Raw genomic sequence first — 19,174 nt, forward strand, 5'->3', positions numbered from 1 at the left:
GGAGGGGTGGGTGTCTCTCTCTATAATCCAATGGGCAGGAGACATAAATAAAAGAATCTTTTCATGAGACTATTGTTATAAATACCTTTAATCCCTTTCTGGCAGAGCAGAGGAATGTGAGCTGTGCGCCCAAGGGAAGAGATACAGGACAATAGCTTTTTATTTTCTCTCCCAATCTTACGTCTCCTTGTGCTTTATGGCGACTGCTGAGCTCCGGGGGCCGCAAAAGGGCCGATTTCCAGTTACTTCTCATAGATCTGATTGGTCAGTGATGCCATCACTCCCCTGTGCCTACACTCAGTAGGCCAGTTTAAAGGGCACAGTTGTACTCAGGTTAGGGCAGGCTTAGTAAACAGCATATTTTGGGGCAAGATTTGTATTTTTAATAAAATGTGTGGCCGGACTCGCGCTTGATGTGCTGCTGCCGGCTGAACTGGTTTTTATTTGCCCGGATCCTTCTAGAACAAAGCCGAAAGCACCAGACAAAACACGTCTTTCCTCCAGTCACAATAAGCGTAACAATGTAACCAAACTCTTCCTATTTGCTCTGTACGTTTCCCCTTTAATGCCCAAGCCGAGCGGAAGAGCTTACAATCTAAAGACACCTGCTGTGCTGTCCGGGAACTGAACTTGTTATCGGCTTAACGTTGCCTTTAATTGATTGTAACATTTACTCAAAGGGAAAAGAATTGGGCCAAGGTTCCAACTAGTGAACTGGGAGGGGCCAATCAGTGAGGTTCCTGCTGCAGGTTGATATTTAAAGGGGAACTAGAGGCCACTTTTTTTTTTATTTGCACAGCTGCCCCTGGATTCCTATTGTAAAGCAACAGCAAAGCCCAGGCTTCCCACCTTCTGTAATGTGTATGGGGTTCATTGCACTAATTATTAGAATAATCATTATTGCCTCTTATACACTCAACTTTCCCTTTAATTTCTTTTTAACCCTAATCCTGCTGGTTCTGACTCTTGAAACAATGTAGCTGAAGACAGGTCTGTATTTGTTTATGAGCTGGTTCCTGCTACCGTTTCAGGAGTCAGAACCAGTGGTGCAGAGAATATAAAGAGCCAAGTAGACCTTGCCCGGAACAAGGTTAATGCAGATGTGGCTGAACTACATCTCCCAACGCCCACTGTTGTTGGTACAGGGAGAACACTGAGGGGTTGTGTGAGGCCGTGTACAGCAGTGCAGAGAAATCTGATAATGGGTGTCGGGTATCCAGTTACAGTTCAGAATATCTGCTCCAGGCACCGGCGGAGTTTCCAGCTGAGCTCACACTTTACTGCACCCCCGTAGGGGGAACTGGGGTCGGTACCCCGGGAGCCCCAAATACTTACAGGGCCCTAAAAGAGGAGTATTAAAGGGCTGGTTCACCTATAACCTTTACTGTGTTATAGAATATCCAATTGTAAGCAGCTTTTCAATTGGTCTTCATTTCATTTCTTTATTATAGTTTTTATAATTATTTGCCTTTGTCTTCTGACTCTTTCCAGATTTCAAATGGGGGTCACTGACCCCATCTACAAAAAAAAATGCTCTGTAAGGCTACAAATGTAATGTTATTGCTACTTTTTATTCCTCGTCTTTCTATTCAGGCCTCTCCTATTCGTATTCCAGTCTCTTATGCAAAAGTAATTCATGGTTGCTAGGGGAATTTGGACCCTAGCAACCGGACGGCTGAGATTGCAAACCAGAGAGCCGCTGAATAAAAAGCTAAATAAGTCAAAAACCACAAATAATAAAAAATGAAAACCAATTGCAAATTGTCACAGAATGTCCCTCTCTACATCACACTAACAGTTAATTTAAAGGGGAACGACCCCCTTTATGCCCAAGCCATGATATACAGTAACAAGAACTGTTCAGTCTAAAGCTTTGTAGACTGTATGCTTGGGGGTGAAGGGGTTAATTATCTTTCCACAGCCTCCGGTACTTTGCTCCAATGACTTGACACCAGCCTGTGCCCAACACCTCGCATTTAACCCCTTCCCCGCCAACAAGATTTCAACTTAGGGAGAGAAGTGCTTCATGCCGGAAAGTCAACATAAAGGTGTAACCAGGGGCCAGAAAGGAGGGCGCTGGACCCTCAAGGCAATGATTAACCCCTTTAATGCTGAGGGCGACTGTAACCAGGGTTCTCTCTGTTTGAGATTGGTCCCGAGGAGCAAAATGCGGCACTTGGGGGGGGGGGGGGGAGAAAAACTTGACAGATTTGCACAATGTTGTAACGTTGTGGGGGGCAGATAAAGCGACCGACGGATGTGATCGATAAATAAGTCATTCTATAGCCTCCCCTATATCTCTTCTAGCAATATATATCTTTATAGGCCTCTTCCAAGGAACTTTGTCTTTTTAAAGGACAAGTAACACCAAACAAAGAAATATGTAAATATAAAGTTTCATTGTCTAATACTGGGAAATAAAAATGCCGTATTTCCGCATTCATCGTCGTCTGTCGATGCCGGATGGAAAGCTACGAAACTTATATCCACTTTATAACAAGGGTAGAAGGAATCACCGATTGACACGACTCATGAGATCTGGGTTCTCATTGGAGGCCCAACTGTCAGAAATTGTCAGGGTGGAAGGCGAAATAATGGGTTATTGGGTTTGTCTCTTGTAGATCGTATCTCCGCCCCAACTTACCGCCCACCCCGGGGGGCAGAATTTGAAGTTTGTTTTTCCACCACCTGGATACTGTTGCTAGGGAAGTTCTGATGGGCATATATTTGGATATTGATGGAGGATCTCCATGTTGGTTTCTGGCAGGAATTTTAATTGATGGTCTCAACTCCCAGCATCCCCCATAGCATTGTCTGGTTGGGTCACTTTCACCCCTACACACACAGGGGCTCCTGGGCATTGTGTGTGTGTGTGTGTATATATATATATATATTATATATATATATATATATCTGGAAGACTTGTTGCAGTTTCGCTGTCTGTTCATCAAGTTGTAGGTTCTGCCTCGGCCCCTTGATGTTGAGGGTGTGGAACTGCCCCTAGGGGGGGACGAATGATTCACTGACTTAGCATTTTCCCTTCAGGCAAAGAACTGGTATATAAAAAATGCTGATTTGGTTTCAGCGACGGGTATTGATTGAGTTTGGGGCGGTTGTTCTAACTATGACTTTGACTTATCCCAGAAAAGGTATATCAGCACTCAATCTTATGTATAAAAACTAACTTTTAGCTTAATACTTTCCTAGCACCAAGCTTGTGTCCATGCCCTACTGTCTCCATCTTGTCCTATTGTCTCCATCTTGTCCTACTGTCTCCATCTTGCCCTACTGTCTCCATCTTGTCCTACTGTCTCCATCTTGTCCTACTGTCTCCATCTTGTCCTACTGTCTCCATCTTGTTCTACTGTCTCCATCTTGTCCTGCTGTCTCCATCATTCTCTGCTGTCTCCATCATTCTCTGCTGTCTCCATCATTCTCTGCTGTCTCCATCATTCTCTGCTGTCTCCATCATTCTCTGCTGTCTCCATCTTTCTCTGATGTCTCCATCTTGCCCTACTGTCTCCATCTTGCCCTACTGTCTCCATCTTGCCCTACTGTCTCCATCTTGCCCTACTGTCTCCATCTTGCCCTACTGTCTCCATCTTGCCCTACTGTCTCCATACTGTCTTCTACTAAACTCACTTTCTCTATTTTGCTCTACTTTGGATCCCCCACTCTTAGTAACTACTGCTCTGCATTGCCCTCGGCATTTACTAAAGTCAGCTCTGTGTTCCTTCATCCACAATACGAAACATTTAACACAACTGTCTGCTGTTTCTGCAGGGAGTCTCCATTATGCCACCAGCCTTCCAGAACAAGTTCATTACAATGGGGGTTTTATACATAAAGAAGTGTTTTCTTCAGCATCCAAACGTTATGACACCATAAAGGTAAGAACCCACCGTATGTACCATCAGTGTTACCCGCTCACCCATATGTTCGATTGTATGTCACACTACCCTAGCATTCAATTGTTTCTGAACTACAGTTTCCAGAACCCTCTGTCCAAAAGTTGAAGCTTTATCTTTCTTTGTTTAGGCTATGAGCAAACGTAGGAGGCTGTTCCTGCTGAATTGTGCTTAGTACAGGGGAATATGTAGCATAACAGAAGTTACATTTGTCAGTCTCTCTAGGTCCCCGGGTGACATTCCGGAGACATATCAGACTCTACATCCGACTGAACTTTACCCTCTGCTCCGGATGATAGTGCACTGATCTGTGTCCAACCAAAACACCCCTCCCCAGAGGAATTCAATTCATTCCCTGCATCTCAAGGAAAGGGGTCAGTCCCAGGGGCACAACATGATAAATATCTCTATGACAGAAAGCACTTGCCCCTCAGGAGATAACAGGGTCTATTTACTAATAGTTGGTACAAAGTGGATGCAGACTGTGGGTTTATTATTAATATTGATGCTGAGAAGGCGTTTGATAACATTACTTGGGATCATCTTTTATATATATATATATCTTGAAAGATTTGGCTTAACAGGTCCATTCTATCAATATATTAGGTGGCTTTACAGAAATCCCAAATCTCAAATTGTCTTTGGAGGGGCTTTGTCATCAATTTTTGACATTTTTAAAGGAACCAGGCAAGGTTGTCCCCTATCGCCTCTTTTATTTATATTGCGCTGGATTACTCTAAACTAATCAAGGGAATCGCCATTAGCAATAAACAGATTAAGGTTCTATCTTTCACTGATGACTTGTTGTGAGTCATAAAGAATCCTAACTTTTCTCTAAAGGTTGTTTTTGAATTACTCCAAGATTTCCAGTCATTCTCTGGGTGTAAAGTCTATGTTGACAAATCGGAGATAATGGATTTATATGGTTCTGTATCCTTCGTCTAAAGAATCATCACAATCAATATCTGGTTTTGACTATTCCACTAGAATTTAATCATTTATATTCGTTAAATAGGATACCAATTATTACTATGCGTACTAAATGGGCCAATTCCCCTTTTAATTTGAAACGAAGAGCTATGTTTTTCAAATCTTTGATTTTCCTTAAACGGATCTATCCATTAGTTAACCCTTCCTTTACTTTCTGATGTTAAGAAGCTTGATTCTGCTTTAATAAATTTCATATGGAATGGGGGGGAAAAAAGTAAGTTGAGAGATCCAGTTAAATAACACAGACTGTGGGTGCCTAGAAAGTGCTCCACTTGCTCTCAGTCTCTCCCTCCTTTCCCTGTAGAATTCCAGGTCCGTGGGGTATGAGAATGGAGGGAACAAGGTGACGTTTAATGAGTGGAGAAGCGAATGCGACACGAGGCGGCCGACGCTGAGGCGCGATGTCTCCCCCGAGAGAGAAGTCGCTTTGTCGCCATTTTACTCCGACGCCAGCAGCGCGGCCAAACGATACGCCCGCTCGGATATCATCGGCTTGAACCGGTACAGAACGGCGAGCCGAGCGCGCCAGAACCTCTCGCAGCAATTCCGACAAGATACCGTCGACTCGGTGTTCGCCAGCAGCGCCCCCACCAGCCCCATCTACCAGCAGTCGCGCAACAGTCGCAGTATGGACAATCTGTTGGAGAAGGAGAACTACCACTCCCAGCCGGGTGCCGTCGGACAAGTGAGGGTCGGGCAGATGTTGGGCACCAACAAAGTCCAGACTATGAGGTCCAAGTGGAACCAGAGCACCGCTAGAACCGTGACTAGAGATTCCATCAACTCAACTTCAGGGGGCGCTGGCTTTGATTTTGGTGGGAGACGGAACCCGCTACTGGCCGGGAGTGGGGGGACCCTGCAGGTGCAACGAGCACAGGTGGAAACACATGTTGGGTAAGTCTCATGGTTGTCACAACTGCCCCCCCCCACAGAAATGTAAGAAATTTGCTCACCCACCCCATGTGCTGTACAGATTGAAGTCAATTTCTCCACTAACACCGCTATTAACCTAAAGCAGAGCAGCAGATCAGAACTGGTATTCCCAAGAGATCGGTTTTGTTATTCCCAAGAGATCGGTTTTGTTATTCCCAAGAGATCGGTTTTGTTATTCCCAAGAGATCGGTTTTGTTATTCCCAAGAGATCGGTTTTGTTATTCCCAAGAGATCGGTTTTGTTATTCCCAAGAGATCGGTTTTGTTATTCCCAAGAGATCGGTTTTTTATTCCCAAGAGATCGGTTTTGTTATTCCCAAGAGATCGGTTTTGTTATTCCCAAGAGATCGGTTTTGTTATTCCCAAGAGATCGGTTTTGTTATTCCCAAGAGATCGGTTTTGTTATTCCCAAGAGATCGGTTTTGTTATTCCCAAGAGATCGGTTTTGTTATTCCCAAGAGATCGGTTTTGTTATTCCCAAGAGATCGGTTTTGTTATTCCCAAGAGATCGGTTTTGTTATTCCCAAGAGATCGGTTTTGTTATTCCCAAGAGATCGGTTCTGTTATTCCCAAGAGATCGGTTCTGTTATTCCCAAGAGATCGGTTCTGTTATTCCCAAGAGATCGGTTCTGTTATTCCCAAGAGATCGGTTCTGTTATTCCCAAGAGATCGGTTCTGTTATTCCCAAGAGATCGGTTCTGTTATTCCCAAGAGATCGGTTCTGTTATTCCCAAGAGATCGGTTCTGTTATTCCCAAGAGATCGGTTCTGTTATTCCCAAGAGATCGGTTCTGTTATTCCCAAGAGATCGGTTTTGTTATTCCCAAGAGATCGGTTTTGTTATTCCCAAGAGATCGGTTTTGTTATTCCCAAGAGATCGGCCCAGTTATTCCCAGCAGATCGGCCCAGTTATTCCCAGCAGATCGGCCCAGTTATTCCCAGCAGATCGGCCCAGTTATTCCCAGCAGATCGGCCCAGTTATTCCCAGCAGATCGGCCCAGTTATTCCCAGCAGATCGGCCCAGTTATTCCCAGCAGATTGGCCCAGTTATTCCCAGCAGATCGGCCCAGTTATTCCCAGCAGATTGGCCCAGTTATTCCCAGCAGATTGGCCCAGTTATTCCCAGCAGATTGGCCCAGTTATTCCCAGCAGATCGGCCCAGTTATTCCCAGCAGATCGGCCCAGTTATTCCCAGCAGATCGGCCCAGTTATTCCCAGCAGATCGGCCCAGTTATTCCCAGCAGATCGGCCCAGTTATTCCCAGCAGATCGGCCCAGTTATTCCCAGCAGATCGGCCCAGTTATTCCCAGCAGATCGGCCCAGTTATTCCCAGCAGATCGGCCCAGTTATTCCCAGCAGATTGGCCCAGTTATTCCCAGCAGATTGGCCCAGTTATTCCCAGCAGATTGGCCCAGTTATTCCCAGCAGATCGGCCCAGTTATTCCCAGCAGATCGGCCCAGTTATTCCCAGCAGATCGGCCCAGTTATTCCCAGCAGATCGGCCCAGTTATTCCCAGCAGATCGGCCCAGTTATTCCCAGCAGATCGGCCCAGTTATTCCCAGCAGATCGGCCCAGTTATTCCCAGCAGATCGGCCCAGTTATTCCCAGCAGATCGGCCCAGTTATTCCCAGCAGATCGGCCCAGTTATTCCCAGCAGATCGGCCCAGTTATTCCCAGCAGATCGGCCCAGTTATTCCCAGCAGATCGGCCCAGTTATTCCCAGCAGATCGGCCCAGTTATTCCCAGCAGATCGGCCCAGTTATTCCCAGCAGATCGGCCCAGTTATTCCCAGCAGATCGGCCCAGTTATTCCCAGCAGATTGGCCCAGTTATTCCCAGCAGATTGGCCCAGTTATTCCCAGCAGATCGGCCCAGTTATTCCCAGCAAATCGTTTGTTATTCCCAGCAGAGTAGCGCAGTTATTCCCAGCATCAGACTTGTTACACTCAGAACCATCGCATTGACCTGGGTGAGCGCACCGGCACCGTCAGCAGATTTTAGTGTGAAAACAGTTAACGTGGCCAAGGGAATTCTGGGAAATAACTAGTGTGGCTCTTTGTTTGCTCAGAACGTTTGTATATTTGTGTACCTGAGACAGGGCGGGGCTTGTGCTGGAAACACCTGAAGAGGAACAAAGAGTCACATCACGGTGCTGACTTCCATTAAAATAATTCTGGGAATTCATTTCTTTTCAATTTTACACTTCAAAAGCGATGGCTGCGTTCCAGCATTTTATTTAAAGGGAAAGTAGCAGGGTTTTTTTTGTTTTTTCTCCCCATCTGCAGATTTACCCACGAGTCTGTGCTGCCGTCGGGGAGACAGATATTGGGGGGGGGGTGCATGATAGCAGGACCTGAGGGCGGCCATGTTGTTCTGGTCCATTCAAACGGATTCTGTGATTTTGTTTCAGGAATGTTCCGTTGATATCGGAGGTGGAGATGACGCTGGAGAGAGCGGTGAATCTGCTGCAGAGCGACACTTCCACGTCCCAATGGTTGGCCTCCGCCGCCAGTTTCATTCAACACGAATGTTTCCAAAAATCCGAAGCCCGGAGACAGGTGAGTCAGTGGGTAAACTCCGCCCGGCGACAGCCATGGATTGGCTGAACTCTGTGTGGCCACAGATTAAAGGGGAAGTAAATCCAGTTGATCCAAAACCTGCCTAATTTATACATTGTTTAAAATTATTGTTCAGTTGTTTCTGTTCTTGCTTTTACTTTCATTTACAGCCTGGCACTTTACTGTAAGGACAGTCAGGTTATGGAATTCCCTACCAAGAGAGGGGAATGAGTGATTCATTAGTGGGGAGGAAAGGAGTTTTCACCATCAGTATAGGAAGGGGTTCTTTACTGTAAGGACAGTCAGGTTATGGGATTCCCTACCAAGAGAGGGGGAATGAGTGATTCATTGGTGGGGAGGAAAGGAGATCTCACCATCAGCATAGGAAGGGGTTCTTTACTGTAAGGACAGTCAGGTTATGGGATTCCCTACCAAGAGAGGGGGAATGAGTGATTCATTGGTGGGAGGAAAGGAGATCTCACCATCAGCATAGGAAGGGGTTCTTTACTGTAAGGACAGTCAGGTTATGGGATTCCCTACCAAGAGAGGGGGAATGAGTGATTCATTGGTGGGGAGGAAAGGAGATTTCACCATCAGCATAGGAAGGGGTTCTTTACTGTAAGGACAGTCAGGTTATGGGATTCCCTACCAAGAGAGGGGGAATGAGTATCTGTTTTTTTCCCATGATGCTAATTTGGTATGTGAGCTTTTGGGGTTACCTTCCCTTGGATGAAAGAACAGGGAGTTCTGGGAGAGTTGCACTAAATGAATGTAAATGTTTTTCCAGCCTGTGTAACTATGAAATTAAAGGCAAAGGCAGATAAATTAGGGGAGCAGAGCGAGGGGGGTGGGGAATCTCGCACCAGTTCTAAAGCCGAGGTGCTGGGAGTCCGGGGGCTGCACCTCCTGCAGTTTAATCCTCTCTGGAATTCCGAGTCTGGTTCTGAAATTCATTTGAGACATTAACTCTTAAAGCGACTTCGCTGCTCTGGAAACAGGCTGGAGATTTAACCCTTTCATTGCCGGTCAGATTTGGGGGTTCCCAGGCCACTTGTTAAGGTGATTTATAACCCCCAGTGATGATCTGATTGTTACACACGGGAGGAAGTTGTTGTTTCCTGTTTTGTTACAATGTAACGACCGCATTTGTAAGAAGCCTCTGGGGTGCATTTAAAGGGGAACTATCCTTTTCAGTTAAATATTTCTGTAAAAAATTACCCCCAGTGGCTATGATATGGTAACCCTCGTCTGATCCGTCTCCCCTCTTTCTCCCGTGGGGCAGGTTTATAACCTCGGTGGGGTCCCCCGGCTGATCAGGCACCTGAAGAGCGACAATGAAGAAGTGCAGCGGGCGGTGTGTGCGGCTCTGCGCAACTTGGTGTTCGAGGACAACGACAACAAACTGGAGGTTTACGAGCAACGCGGGGTCCCCGTGGTCCTGAACCTGCTGAAGGAGACGCAGGACTTGGAGATAAAGCGGCAGATCACAGGTAAAGGGGACTACAACTCCCAGCATCCTTTGCAAACCAGAGAGCTTAGAATCACTGCTTAAAGATTACTCATGGTCCTTCTTTCTTAAAGGGGTTGTTCACCTTTAAATTAACTGTCGGTATGATATAGAGAGGGATATTCTGAAAGAATTTGCAATTGGTTTTCATTTTTTATTATTCGTGGTTTTTGAGTTATTTAGCTTTTTATTCGGCAGCTCTCCAGTTTGCAATTTCAGCAGTCTGGTTGCTAGGGTCTGAATCCCCCTAGCAACCAAGCATTGATTTGAATAAGAGACTGGAATATGAATAGGAGAGGCCTGAATAGAAAGAGGAGGAATAAAAAGTAACAATAACAACACATTTGTAGCCTTAAAGAGCATTTGTTTTTTTAGATGGGGTCAGTGACCCCCCCATTTGAAAACTGGAAAGTAAGGATGCACCAAATCTAGGATTCGGTCTGTTTCAGCAGGATTTGAGTTCGGCCGGATCCTTCTGCCCGGCCGAACCGAATCCTAATTTGCATATTCAAATTAGGGGCGGGAGGGAAATCGCGTGACGTTTTGTCACAAAGGAAGTCAAAATATTCTGCCCTTCCCACCCCTAATTTGTATATGCAAATTAGGATTTGGCCTCGGTTCGATATTCCGCCGAATCTTTCACGAATGATTCGGGGGGTTCGGCTGAATCCAAAAATGGTGGATTCGACGCATCTCTACTGGAAAGAGTCCGAAGAAAAAGGCAAATAATTCAAAAACGATTAAAAAAAATAAATAATGAAGACCAATTGAAAAGTTGGCTGTTGTATAACTTAACTGGAAGGTGAACCTCTCCCTTTAACAGTAGCCACTTTATCAGGCACATAAAGCCCTTTGTCTCCGGAGCTGACACTCGGTGCATTGTGCGACCAGCTCTTTGTCCTTCAGGTTCCTTAGCGACTCTCTCCCTCCTCAGATAAAATGGAGACAAATGAAACCAATCAGGAAATACCATTGGGTATCGGGGGGGGGGGGGGGGGTGTGTTGCTAATAAACTGTAACTCTCACTGAAGGTCGGAGCTGCGGGGGCACATTCCTTGGCACAAGTCTCCGCTCATTGCTACAACAGACTCGCCCCTATTTATCCCTTTATTCTACCCAAAATATTCGGTCTGGTGATCAGTACATTGTTTGCAGGAGTCAGAACCAGCAGTGCAGATGATATTCTTGTATCTAACTCCTCATTGTGATGTCACAGGGCTGTTGTGGAACTTGTCGTCCAATGACCAACTAAAGATCTGCCTCATCAGGGACGCGCTCAAGCCCCTCACCCAAACCATCATCATCCCCAGCTCTGGGTGGGGGGAGGGCGAATACTCCAAAAGCTCCGCCCTGACCGACTCTGATATCTTCTACAATGCTACCGGCTGCCTCAGGTGAGACACCTTCCCCCTCGGGGGTTAAACATGGATAGGACCCGACAGGTGGTGAGACCCAAGGAGCAGATTTATTCACTGATACATTTAATTCAAAGGACATTAAAAAAAGAAAGTTAAGTTCCCCTTTAATGTGGGTGCCCAGTTTGAGCAGTTGGGAGGGTGCCAGGAGGCAGTTAATTGTCTCTGGGTGACTCATGAGGTGGATGTGGGTGCCCAGTTTTTGTGACTGTGGGAGAATAGAAGAAACTTGAGTCAATGAGTCGGAATATTTGTCCTGATCATAATCTTTGAAATTGGCACCCGTTGCACCCGTTTCCCATTAAGTTTAATCACCCCCTTCTGACCCAGACACCTTGTTCCTTAAAGATAAAAACACACTGAAACTTCTGTTTGTAGGAAGCAGGTTTCCCACAGGCTCACGGGACTCCCGAAAACAACAGCCCAAACTAAAATAATCACTGGACTCAAAGTGTCACCCTGAGGTGGTAATTGTATCTTGTACCCTTGGGCTGATACAACATCAACATCTCTTGGGCCAGAGGGAGACAGTGGGAGAAGATGGAGACGGTAGGGCAAGATGGAGACAGTAGGACAAGATGGAGACAGTAGGACAAGATGGAGACAGTAGGGCAAGAGGGAGACAGTAGGGCAAGAGGGAGACAGTAGGACAAGATGGAGACAGTAGGACAAGATGGAGACAGTGGGACAATATGGAGACGCTAGGGCAAGATGGAGACGGTAGGACAAGATGGAGACAGTAGGACAAGATGGAGACAGTAGGGCAAGATGGAGACAGTAGGGCAAGAGGGAGACAGTAGGGCAAGAGGGAGACAGTAGGACAAGATGGAGACAGTAGGACAAGATGGAGACAGTGGGACAATATGGAGACGCTAGGGCAAGATGGAGACGGTAGGACAAGATGGAGACAGTAGGACAAGATGGAGACAGTAGGGCAAGATGGAGACAGTAGGGCAAGAGGGAGACAGTAGGGCAAGAGGGAGACAGTAGGACAAGATGGAGACAGTGGGACAATATGGAGACGCTAGGGCAAGATGGAGACGGTAGGACAAGAGGGAGACAGTAGGACAAGAGGGAGACAGTAGGGCAAGAGGGAGACAGTAGGGCAAGATGGAGACAGTAGGACAAGATGGAGACAGTAGGACAAGATGGAGACAGTAGGACAAGATGGAGACAGTAGAACAAGACGGAGACAGTAAAACAAGACGGAGACACTAGGGCAAGACGGAGACAGTAGGACAAGATGGAGACAGTAGGACAAGATGGAGACAGTAGGACAAGATGGAGAGACTAGGACAAGATGGAGACAGTAGGACAAGATGGAGACAGTAGGGCAAGATGGAGACAGTAGGGCAAGATGGAGACAGTAGGGCAAGATGGAGACAGTAGGACAAGATGGAGACAGTAGGACAAGATGGAGAAGGTGAAAAACAGCTGATGAGTACCAGACTGTATAGATAGATATATATATAAATAATGTGCCCAGTAAAGTGGGTCCTGTCACAATTACCGATGGCTCTAGAGAAATAACAGTTTTTATGCCCATAATTACCCCCCCCCCCCAAATCTTTCTCACCCACAAATTAAGGAAAGTAGAAGGAGGGCCCCACCCTGCACCTGTTGTTGCTGATCAGATAAAAGGCTCCTTTATAAGCCGGTGGCTCGGGGCCAGGGATCTCGGGGACATTAATGATTCATAAGCAGCACAAGCTGAGATCTGTAGCTCCAGAGGCTCCTTCTCATGTTTCCCCAGAGCTCCGAGCTGTGCCCTGTGTGTGTGTCAGGGGGAGATACACCTGTCTCAGGTGTCACTGGGGGACTCTAGCCCCGCCCCCTGACACACTAAAGCTCACACTCACCCCAAGGACACACTCGACACATCCAGGTCTGAGACGCTCCTTTCATTCACAGACTCTTCATGGTGCCCTATTAAAGGGCAAGTACACCTCTTTTAATTCATTTCATATCAACAACATGCTTTGTCTTCTACTGCTCAGCTGTCTGTCTGTCTGCAAGACACTGTCCATTTACTGAGCACCCACATCAACTTAAGCACCCCATGCACAGCACCCTCACCCTCCCCCCACCCCCGACCTAGGGATCTATGGGCAGGAAGGGTTTATTATTATGTGACTACAGGTGTGAACAGAGACCCTCCCACTAAACTGGCATCAGAGTAGAGCAGCGGGGCACAATGTGAGAGGCAGAGACACTGGCACCTCTATATCTGCCACAGATGTTCCATAGCAAGGCCCCAACACACAGGAAATGGAAATAGGTGAGAGGAAGTGGGGAGGAAGTGATACCAAGTAAGACGGAAGTAAAACAGGAAAGAAAGTGGAAGAAGGTTAGAGGAAGTGAGAGGGAGCGAAAAAGGGAATCGAAAGAGAGAGGAAGTAGAAGTAATTGAGATGTAGTGGAAGAAATTGAGAGGAAGTTAAAAAAAAAAAGGGCGGGTTTGAAAGAGAGAGGAAGTTAGAGGAAGTAGAAGAAATTGAGAGGTAGTGGGAGGAAGTGAAAAATGGGATTGTAAGAGAGGAAGTAGAAGTAATTGAGATGTAGTGGAAGAGATTGAGAGGAAGTTTAAAAAAGGGCGGGTTCGAAAGTTAGAGGAAGTAGAAGAAATTGTGGGAGGAAGTGAAAAATGGAATTGGAAGAGAAAGGAAGTAGAAGTATAAGGAATTGAGAGGTAGTGGAAGGAAGTGAGAGGAAGTGAAAGGAAGTTAAAAAAAGAGATGGGTTCAGAAGAGAGAGGAAGTAGAATAAATTGAGAGGAAGTGGGAAGAAGTGAAAAAAGGGGATTGGAAGTGAGAGGAAGTACAAGGAAGTGGAATAAAGGGTTCAGAAAGTGGAAAAGAAGTAGAAGGAAGTTGGGGAAAAGACAAAGGATGTGGAAGGAAGTGAGATGAAGTGGAAGGAAGTGAGATGAAGGAGAGGAAGTGGGGGCAGAGGAAGTGAAAGTAAGTGGGAGGAAGTGATTGCTGTGTGAATCTCATGGTGTCGGTTCCACTAACAGCAAAGGGAACCAATGACCCGATGAGTAAACACACAAGTTATCAAAGCCCGGGATTGTTTAGCAGTTACTGATTCCCCTCGTTAGGCTTAATGATTAAACGAGGAGAGTAAAAAGAAAAAGCAAAAAATTTCCAAACTGTTCTCTGAATTGACTGAAGGCGCCCCAGAGCTGGTATTAGGGGGTGCAGGTGGTACTACAGGCAGAGGGGAGCCCCAATTGACATGTGGAATTGTGGGTCATGTAAGGGGTGTGGCTTGCAGGCTGTGGATAGAATGGGATGTGGGCTGGGTTAATAAGGGAATGTGTGGGAGGACTTTATTGGAGCCTGTGGGGCCTGCGGCGTTTGGACTGGCACACTATCAGGGCAATGGAAATGTTTGGGGGGCTGACTTCCCCTTTAATCTGTATGGGAGTCACTACATGTGAGAGACACAGGCTGAGAGGGTCACTAGGGATAGACACACACGGATGCTGCAGACTGAATGGATTTTCAGGCAGCCATGCTAATTGAATTTGAATTCAGACACATAACCAGAGATAAAGGGAATCGATCATTGTCACAAAATTATATTTATTTTAGTGTCCAGGGAATGGATTAGGCAGGGGATTATGTTACGGGCACTTAGTAAATTCCGTGCTGATGGATTAGTACATAATGGAGTGCGGATTGTATGGATCTGTCTGTGCTGCAACAAGAATTCCTGGAATCTGATTCAAGGCTCCTTTAAGAGAAATCCACATTCCCGCAGGTTTCCGTTGTTCTGCTCCCAAAACCCAGAGTCCAGAGCAAAGAGCAGATGCCCCACAGCCTGGTCCCTCTTAAAGTAAATATTTGGGAAATTTGAGCCTGAAATCTGATCCCAAGAGCTGACAGATCCGTCTCCTGAGGCTCCGGCTTTCCAGCTTCCAGGCAACACCTATTTAGGTCGTTACGTGTTACTACCTGCACCGGGTGCATTAACAGGTTAAAGAGCTGGAATGTAAACAACCTCCATGAATTGATAATCTGTCTGATGGTGCCGCCCGTTCAGTGGGATAAATGGACTTACCCGGGGCCTCTGAAGTCTCAGTCCTGGTATTCTGGGCCTGTAAGTCTGATCCAAATGTTTATATAAAGATTTAATTGGACACTACCTCAATGAACTGAAAAACTATCCAATGGTGTCGCTGATTTAGTGGGATAAATGGACTTACCCAGGCCCTCTGAAACTTCTCAATTGAACAGGATACTTGGTCCTAGTATTCTGGGCCTGCAAGTCTGATCCTAATGTTTATATAAAGATTTAAAGGGACACTAGCCACAAACTCAATGAACTGATAATCTATTGGTGCTGCCCATTTAGTGGGATAAATTGACTTACCTGGGGCCTCTGAAGTTTCTCAATTGGACAGGATGCTTAGTCCTGGTATTCTGGGCCTGCAAGTCTGATCCTAATGTTTATATGAAGATTTAAAGGGACACTACCTATTTAAATGTACCTTCCAAGGGTGCAGGTTATCAGAGCAGGTAAATGTTGGGGGGGAAAGGGGTGTTGATATTGACTAGTATTTAATTTTAAGATGACGCTGAGGGCCCTGAATTACCCAAATGGGTCATTGTGATTGATCACATTCTGTCCTCCAATAGGAACATGAGTTCTGCAGGCCCGGAAGGGAGGAAGGCCATGCGCGACTGTGAGGGGCTGATCGATGCATTGGTGCATTACATCAGGAGGAGCATCGCAGACTACAAACCTGACGACAAGGTGGGGGCCCTGGGACTGAGTCTGTGGGTGCAGGAGCTGCCATTGGTTTCTACTTGTCTTGTCCTGCAGGAACTGCCTAGGGGTCTCTATTAAGGGGGCGAGTGAAATGAGGGTAATTACAGGGGATAAGCTGCCCCAGGCCTGAGCTAATAACTGTCCAGTTACTTTCAGGTTCTGGGTTATTATTGTTTGTGCCTGTGGCCCTCAGGGGAATGGTCAGCCGGGGCCAATATAAGCCTGTAACGACTTTCCTGTGCATTTAATGCCTTTGCGTGTGTTTCAGGCCACAGAGAACTGCGTGTGCATCTTGCACAATCTCTCCTACCAACTGGAGGCGGAGCTTCCCAGCAGTTACACCCAGTTCATCTACCGCTCCAGCCGGGACGCCCCCGAGTCCAAGGAGAGTGTCGGATGTTTTGGAACCCGGAGCAGAAAAATAAAAGAGGTGGGGGGTCAGTCTCTGTAACTGGCTGACATATTAGTTGTACCAGTAAAGTGCTGAGCTGAAAGTTAATTTTAAGGTGCACTTCCCCTTTAAGCATTAAAGAGATATGTTCCATGCATTATGGTAGGGTTAGTACTATGTGATGCAGAAAGGGAGGCTCGCAGTATTGGGGTGACCTGTGCTCTTACACTTTGTAGCAATGGGGAGACGCCCCGATGACAGAGGAGAAGAACAACCCGCGGGGAGTGGAATGGCTGTGGCACTCGATCGTCGTGCGAATGTACCTCTCCCTCATCGCTAAGAGCAACCGAAACTACACCCAGGAGGCAGCACTGGGGGCCCTCCAGAACCTCACTGCCGGCAATGGGCCTGTAAGTAACTCTGTCCTTCAACATGGCAGCTCCCACCTCTACATCCTGCCATAAAGCAATAATGGCTGGCCTGTTTGTGATGGAAAGGAAGTAGAGTTACATGAGTATCAGAAAATAACCTGTGCAGAGGAAGTAGAGACAGTCACATGAGTACCAGGAAATACACTCCCCCATGCAAAGGAAGTAGAGACAGTCACATGAGTACCAGGAAAGGAAATAGAGACAGTCACACAAGTACCAGGAAATACACTCCCCCATGCAAAGGAAGTAGAGACAGTCACACGAGTACCAGGAAATACAATTTCCTGTGCAAAGGAAATAAAGACAGTCACATGAGTACCAGGAAATACACTCCCCCATGTAAAGGAAGTAGAGACAGTCACATGAGTACCAGGAAATACACTCCCCCGTGCACAGGAAGTAGAGACAGTCACACGAGTACCAGGAAATACACTCCCCCGTGCACAGGAAGTAGAGACAGTCACACGAGTAGTAGGAAATACACTCCCCCGTGCAAAGGAAGTAGAGACAGTCACACGAGTAGTAGGAAATACACTCCCCCATGCAAAGGAAGTAGAGACAGTCACACGAGTACCAGGAAATACAATTCCCTGTGCAAAGGAAGTAAAGACAGTCACATGAGTACCAGGAAATACACTCCCCCATGTAAAGGAAGTAGAGACAGTCACATGAGTACCAGGAAATACAATTCCCTGTGCAAAGGAAGTAAAGACAGTCACATGAGTACCAGGAAATACACTCCCCCATGTAAAGGAAGTAGAGACAGTCACATGAGTACCAGGAAATACACTCCCCCGTGCACAGGAAGTAGAGACAGTCACACGAGTAGTAGGAAATACACTCCCCCACGCAAAGGAAGTAGAGACAGTCACATGAGTACCAGGAAATACACTCCCCCATGCAAATGAAGTAGAGACAGTCACATGAGTACCAGGAAAGGAAATAAAGACAGTCACACAAGTACCAGGAAATACACTCCCCCATGCAAAGGAAGTAGAGACAGTCACACTAGTACCAGGAAATACAATTCCCTGTGCAAAGGAAGTAGAGACAGTCACACGAGTACCAGGAAATACACTCCCCCGTGCACAGGAAGTAGAGACAGTCACACGAGTAGTAGGAAATACACTCCCCCACGCAAAGGAAGTAGAGACAGTCACACGAATACCAGGAAAGGAAGTAGAGACAGTCACACAAGTACCAGGAAAGGCAGAAGAGACAGTCAGACAAGTAGCAGGAAAGGTAGTAGAGACAGTGACAGGAGTACCATGAGAGGAAGAAGAGAAGTAGAGACAGTCGCACAAATACCAGGAAAGGAAGTAGAGACAGTGACATGAGTAGCAGGAAAGGTAGTAGAGACAGTGACAGGAGTACCATGAGAGGAAGAAGAAAAGTAGAGACAGTCGCACAAATACCAGGAAAGGAAGAAGAGACAGTCAGACGAGTAGCAGGAAAGGAAGTAGAGACAGTGACAGGAGTACCATGAGAGGAAGAAGAGAAGTAGAGACAGTCGCACAAATACCAGGAAAGGAAGTAGAGACAGTGACATGAGTAGCAGGAAAGGAAGTAGAGACAGTGACAGGAGTAGCAGTAAATACACTCCCCAAGCAAATGAACAGCAGTAGGAATATATTTTGTGTGTGTAATTAAATGTATAATCAGGCCACTATTTACATGGATTTTGAATTGTGAGTTCCATGGCTCAGCCCAGTGGTCACATGACATGTCGGAGGGTGAGGATTGGTTGCTGTGGGTGGCACAGTTGTTGCTGGGAGTAAAGGCGGAGTCAGTGTGAGAGTTGGGAGATTTATTGCAGGAGACTCAGGGCAGGAAGTTCTTTGTTAGACCCCGGGGCCCAACTATAAATCTTCTGTTAGAAATCAGAGATCAATGATTTGGTTTAGTTCCAGTTTTCTCTAATACAAAAGAGATGATTAGACTGTTATAGGGGCCGCCCCAATCCATGTCCTGCAGTCTAATAAGATTGTCCTGCGCCTGGGAACAGTCTCGGTTATAATCACCTTACTGTAAGTGCCACAAACAAGGTCAGAATAATGTAACACGGGGGGGAGTTATTGGGGTGAATTCCCTCACGTGGGACTAGTGAGTCAGTGAGATTTATATGGACAGTTCCACCCTCCCCTCAGGCTCTAAAGCCAAATATTCTCACTATTTCACTGTAAATCAGACTTTCTGTTCTATAAATATAATTTCAACTGCGATAGGAAGTCTCAGCAATACCATCAATCTATGTCACCATAGGTATC

At 46.3% G+C, this 19,174-nt stretch overlaps 1 protein-coding gene across 1 annotated transcript in view; it reads left to right on the forward strand.

Annotated features, from left to right (window-relative positions):
• pkp2.L (plakophilin 2 L homeolog) overlaps positions 1-19,174 on the forward strand; it is a 33,302-nt gene that overhangs the window by 3,660 nt on the left and 10,468 nt on the right. Inside the window, 8 exon segments of the mRNA NM_001091881.1 lie at positions 3,784-3,890; positions 5,203-5,792; positions 8,240-8,387; positions 9,670-9,877; positions 11,111-11,288; positions 15,953-16,070; positions 16,354-16,515; positions 16,713-16,886. Coding sequence (NP_001085350.1) covers positions 3,784-3,890; positions 5,203-5,792; positions 8,240-8,387; positions 9,670-9,877; positions 11,111-11,288; positions 15,953-16,070; positions 16,354-16,515; positions 16,713-16,886 — 1,685 coding nt within the window.

Source organism: Xenopus laevis, chromosome 3L, assembly GCF_017654675.1.
Source record: "Xenopus laevis strain J_2021 chromosome 3L, Xenopus_laevis_v10.1, whole genome shotgun sequence".
Classification (NCBI taxonomy): Eukaryota; Metazoa; Chordata; class Amphibia; order Anura; family Pipidae; genus Xenopus; species Xenopus laevis.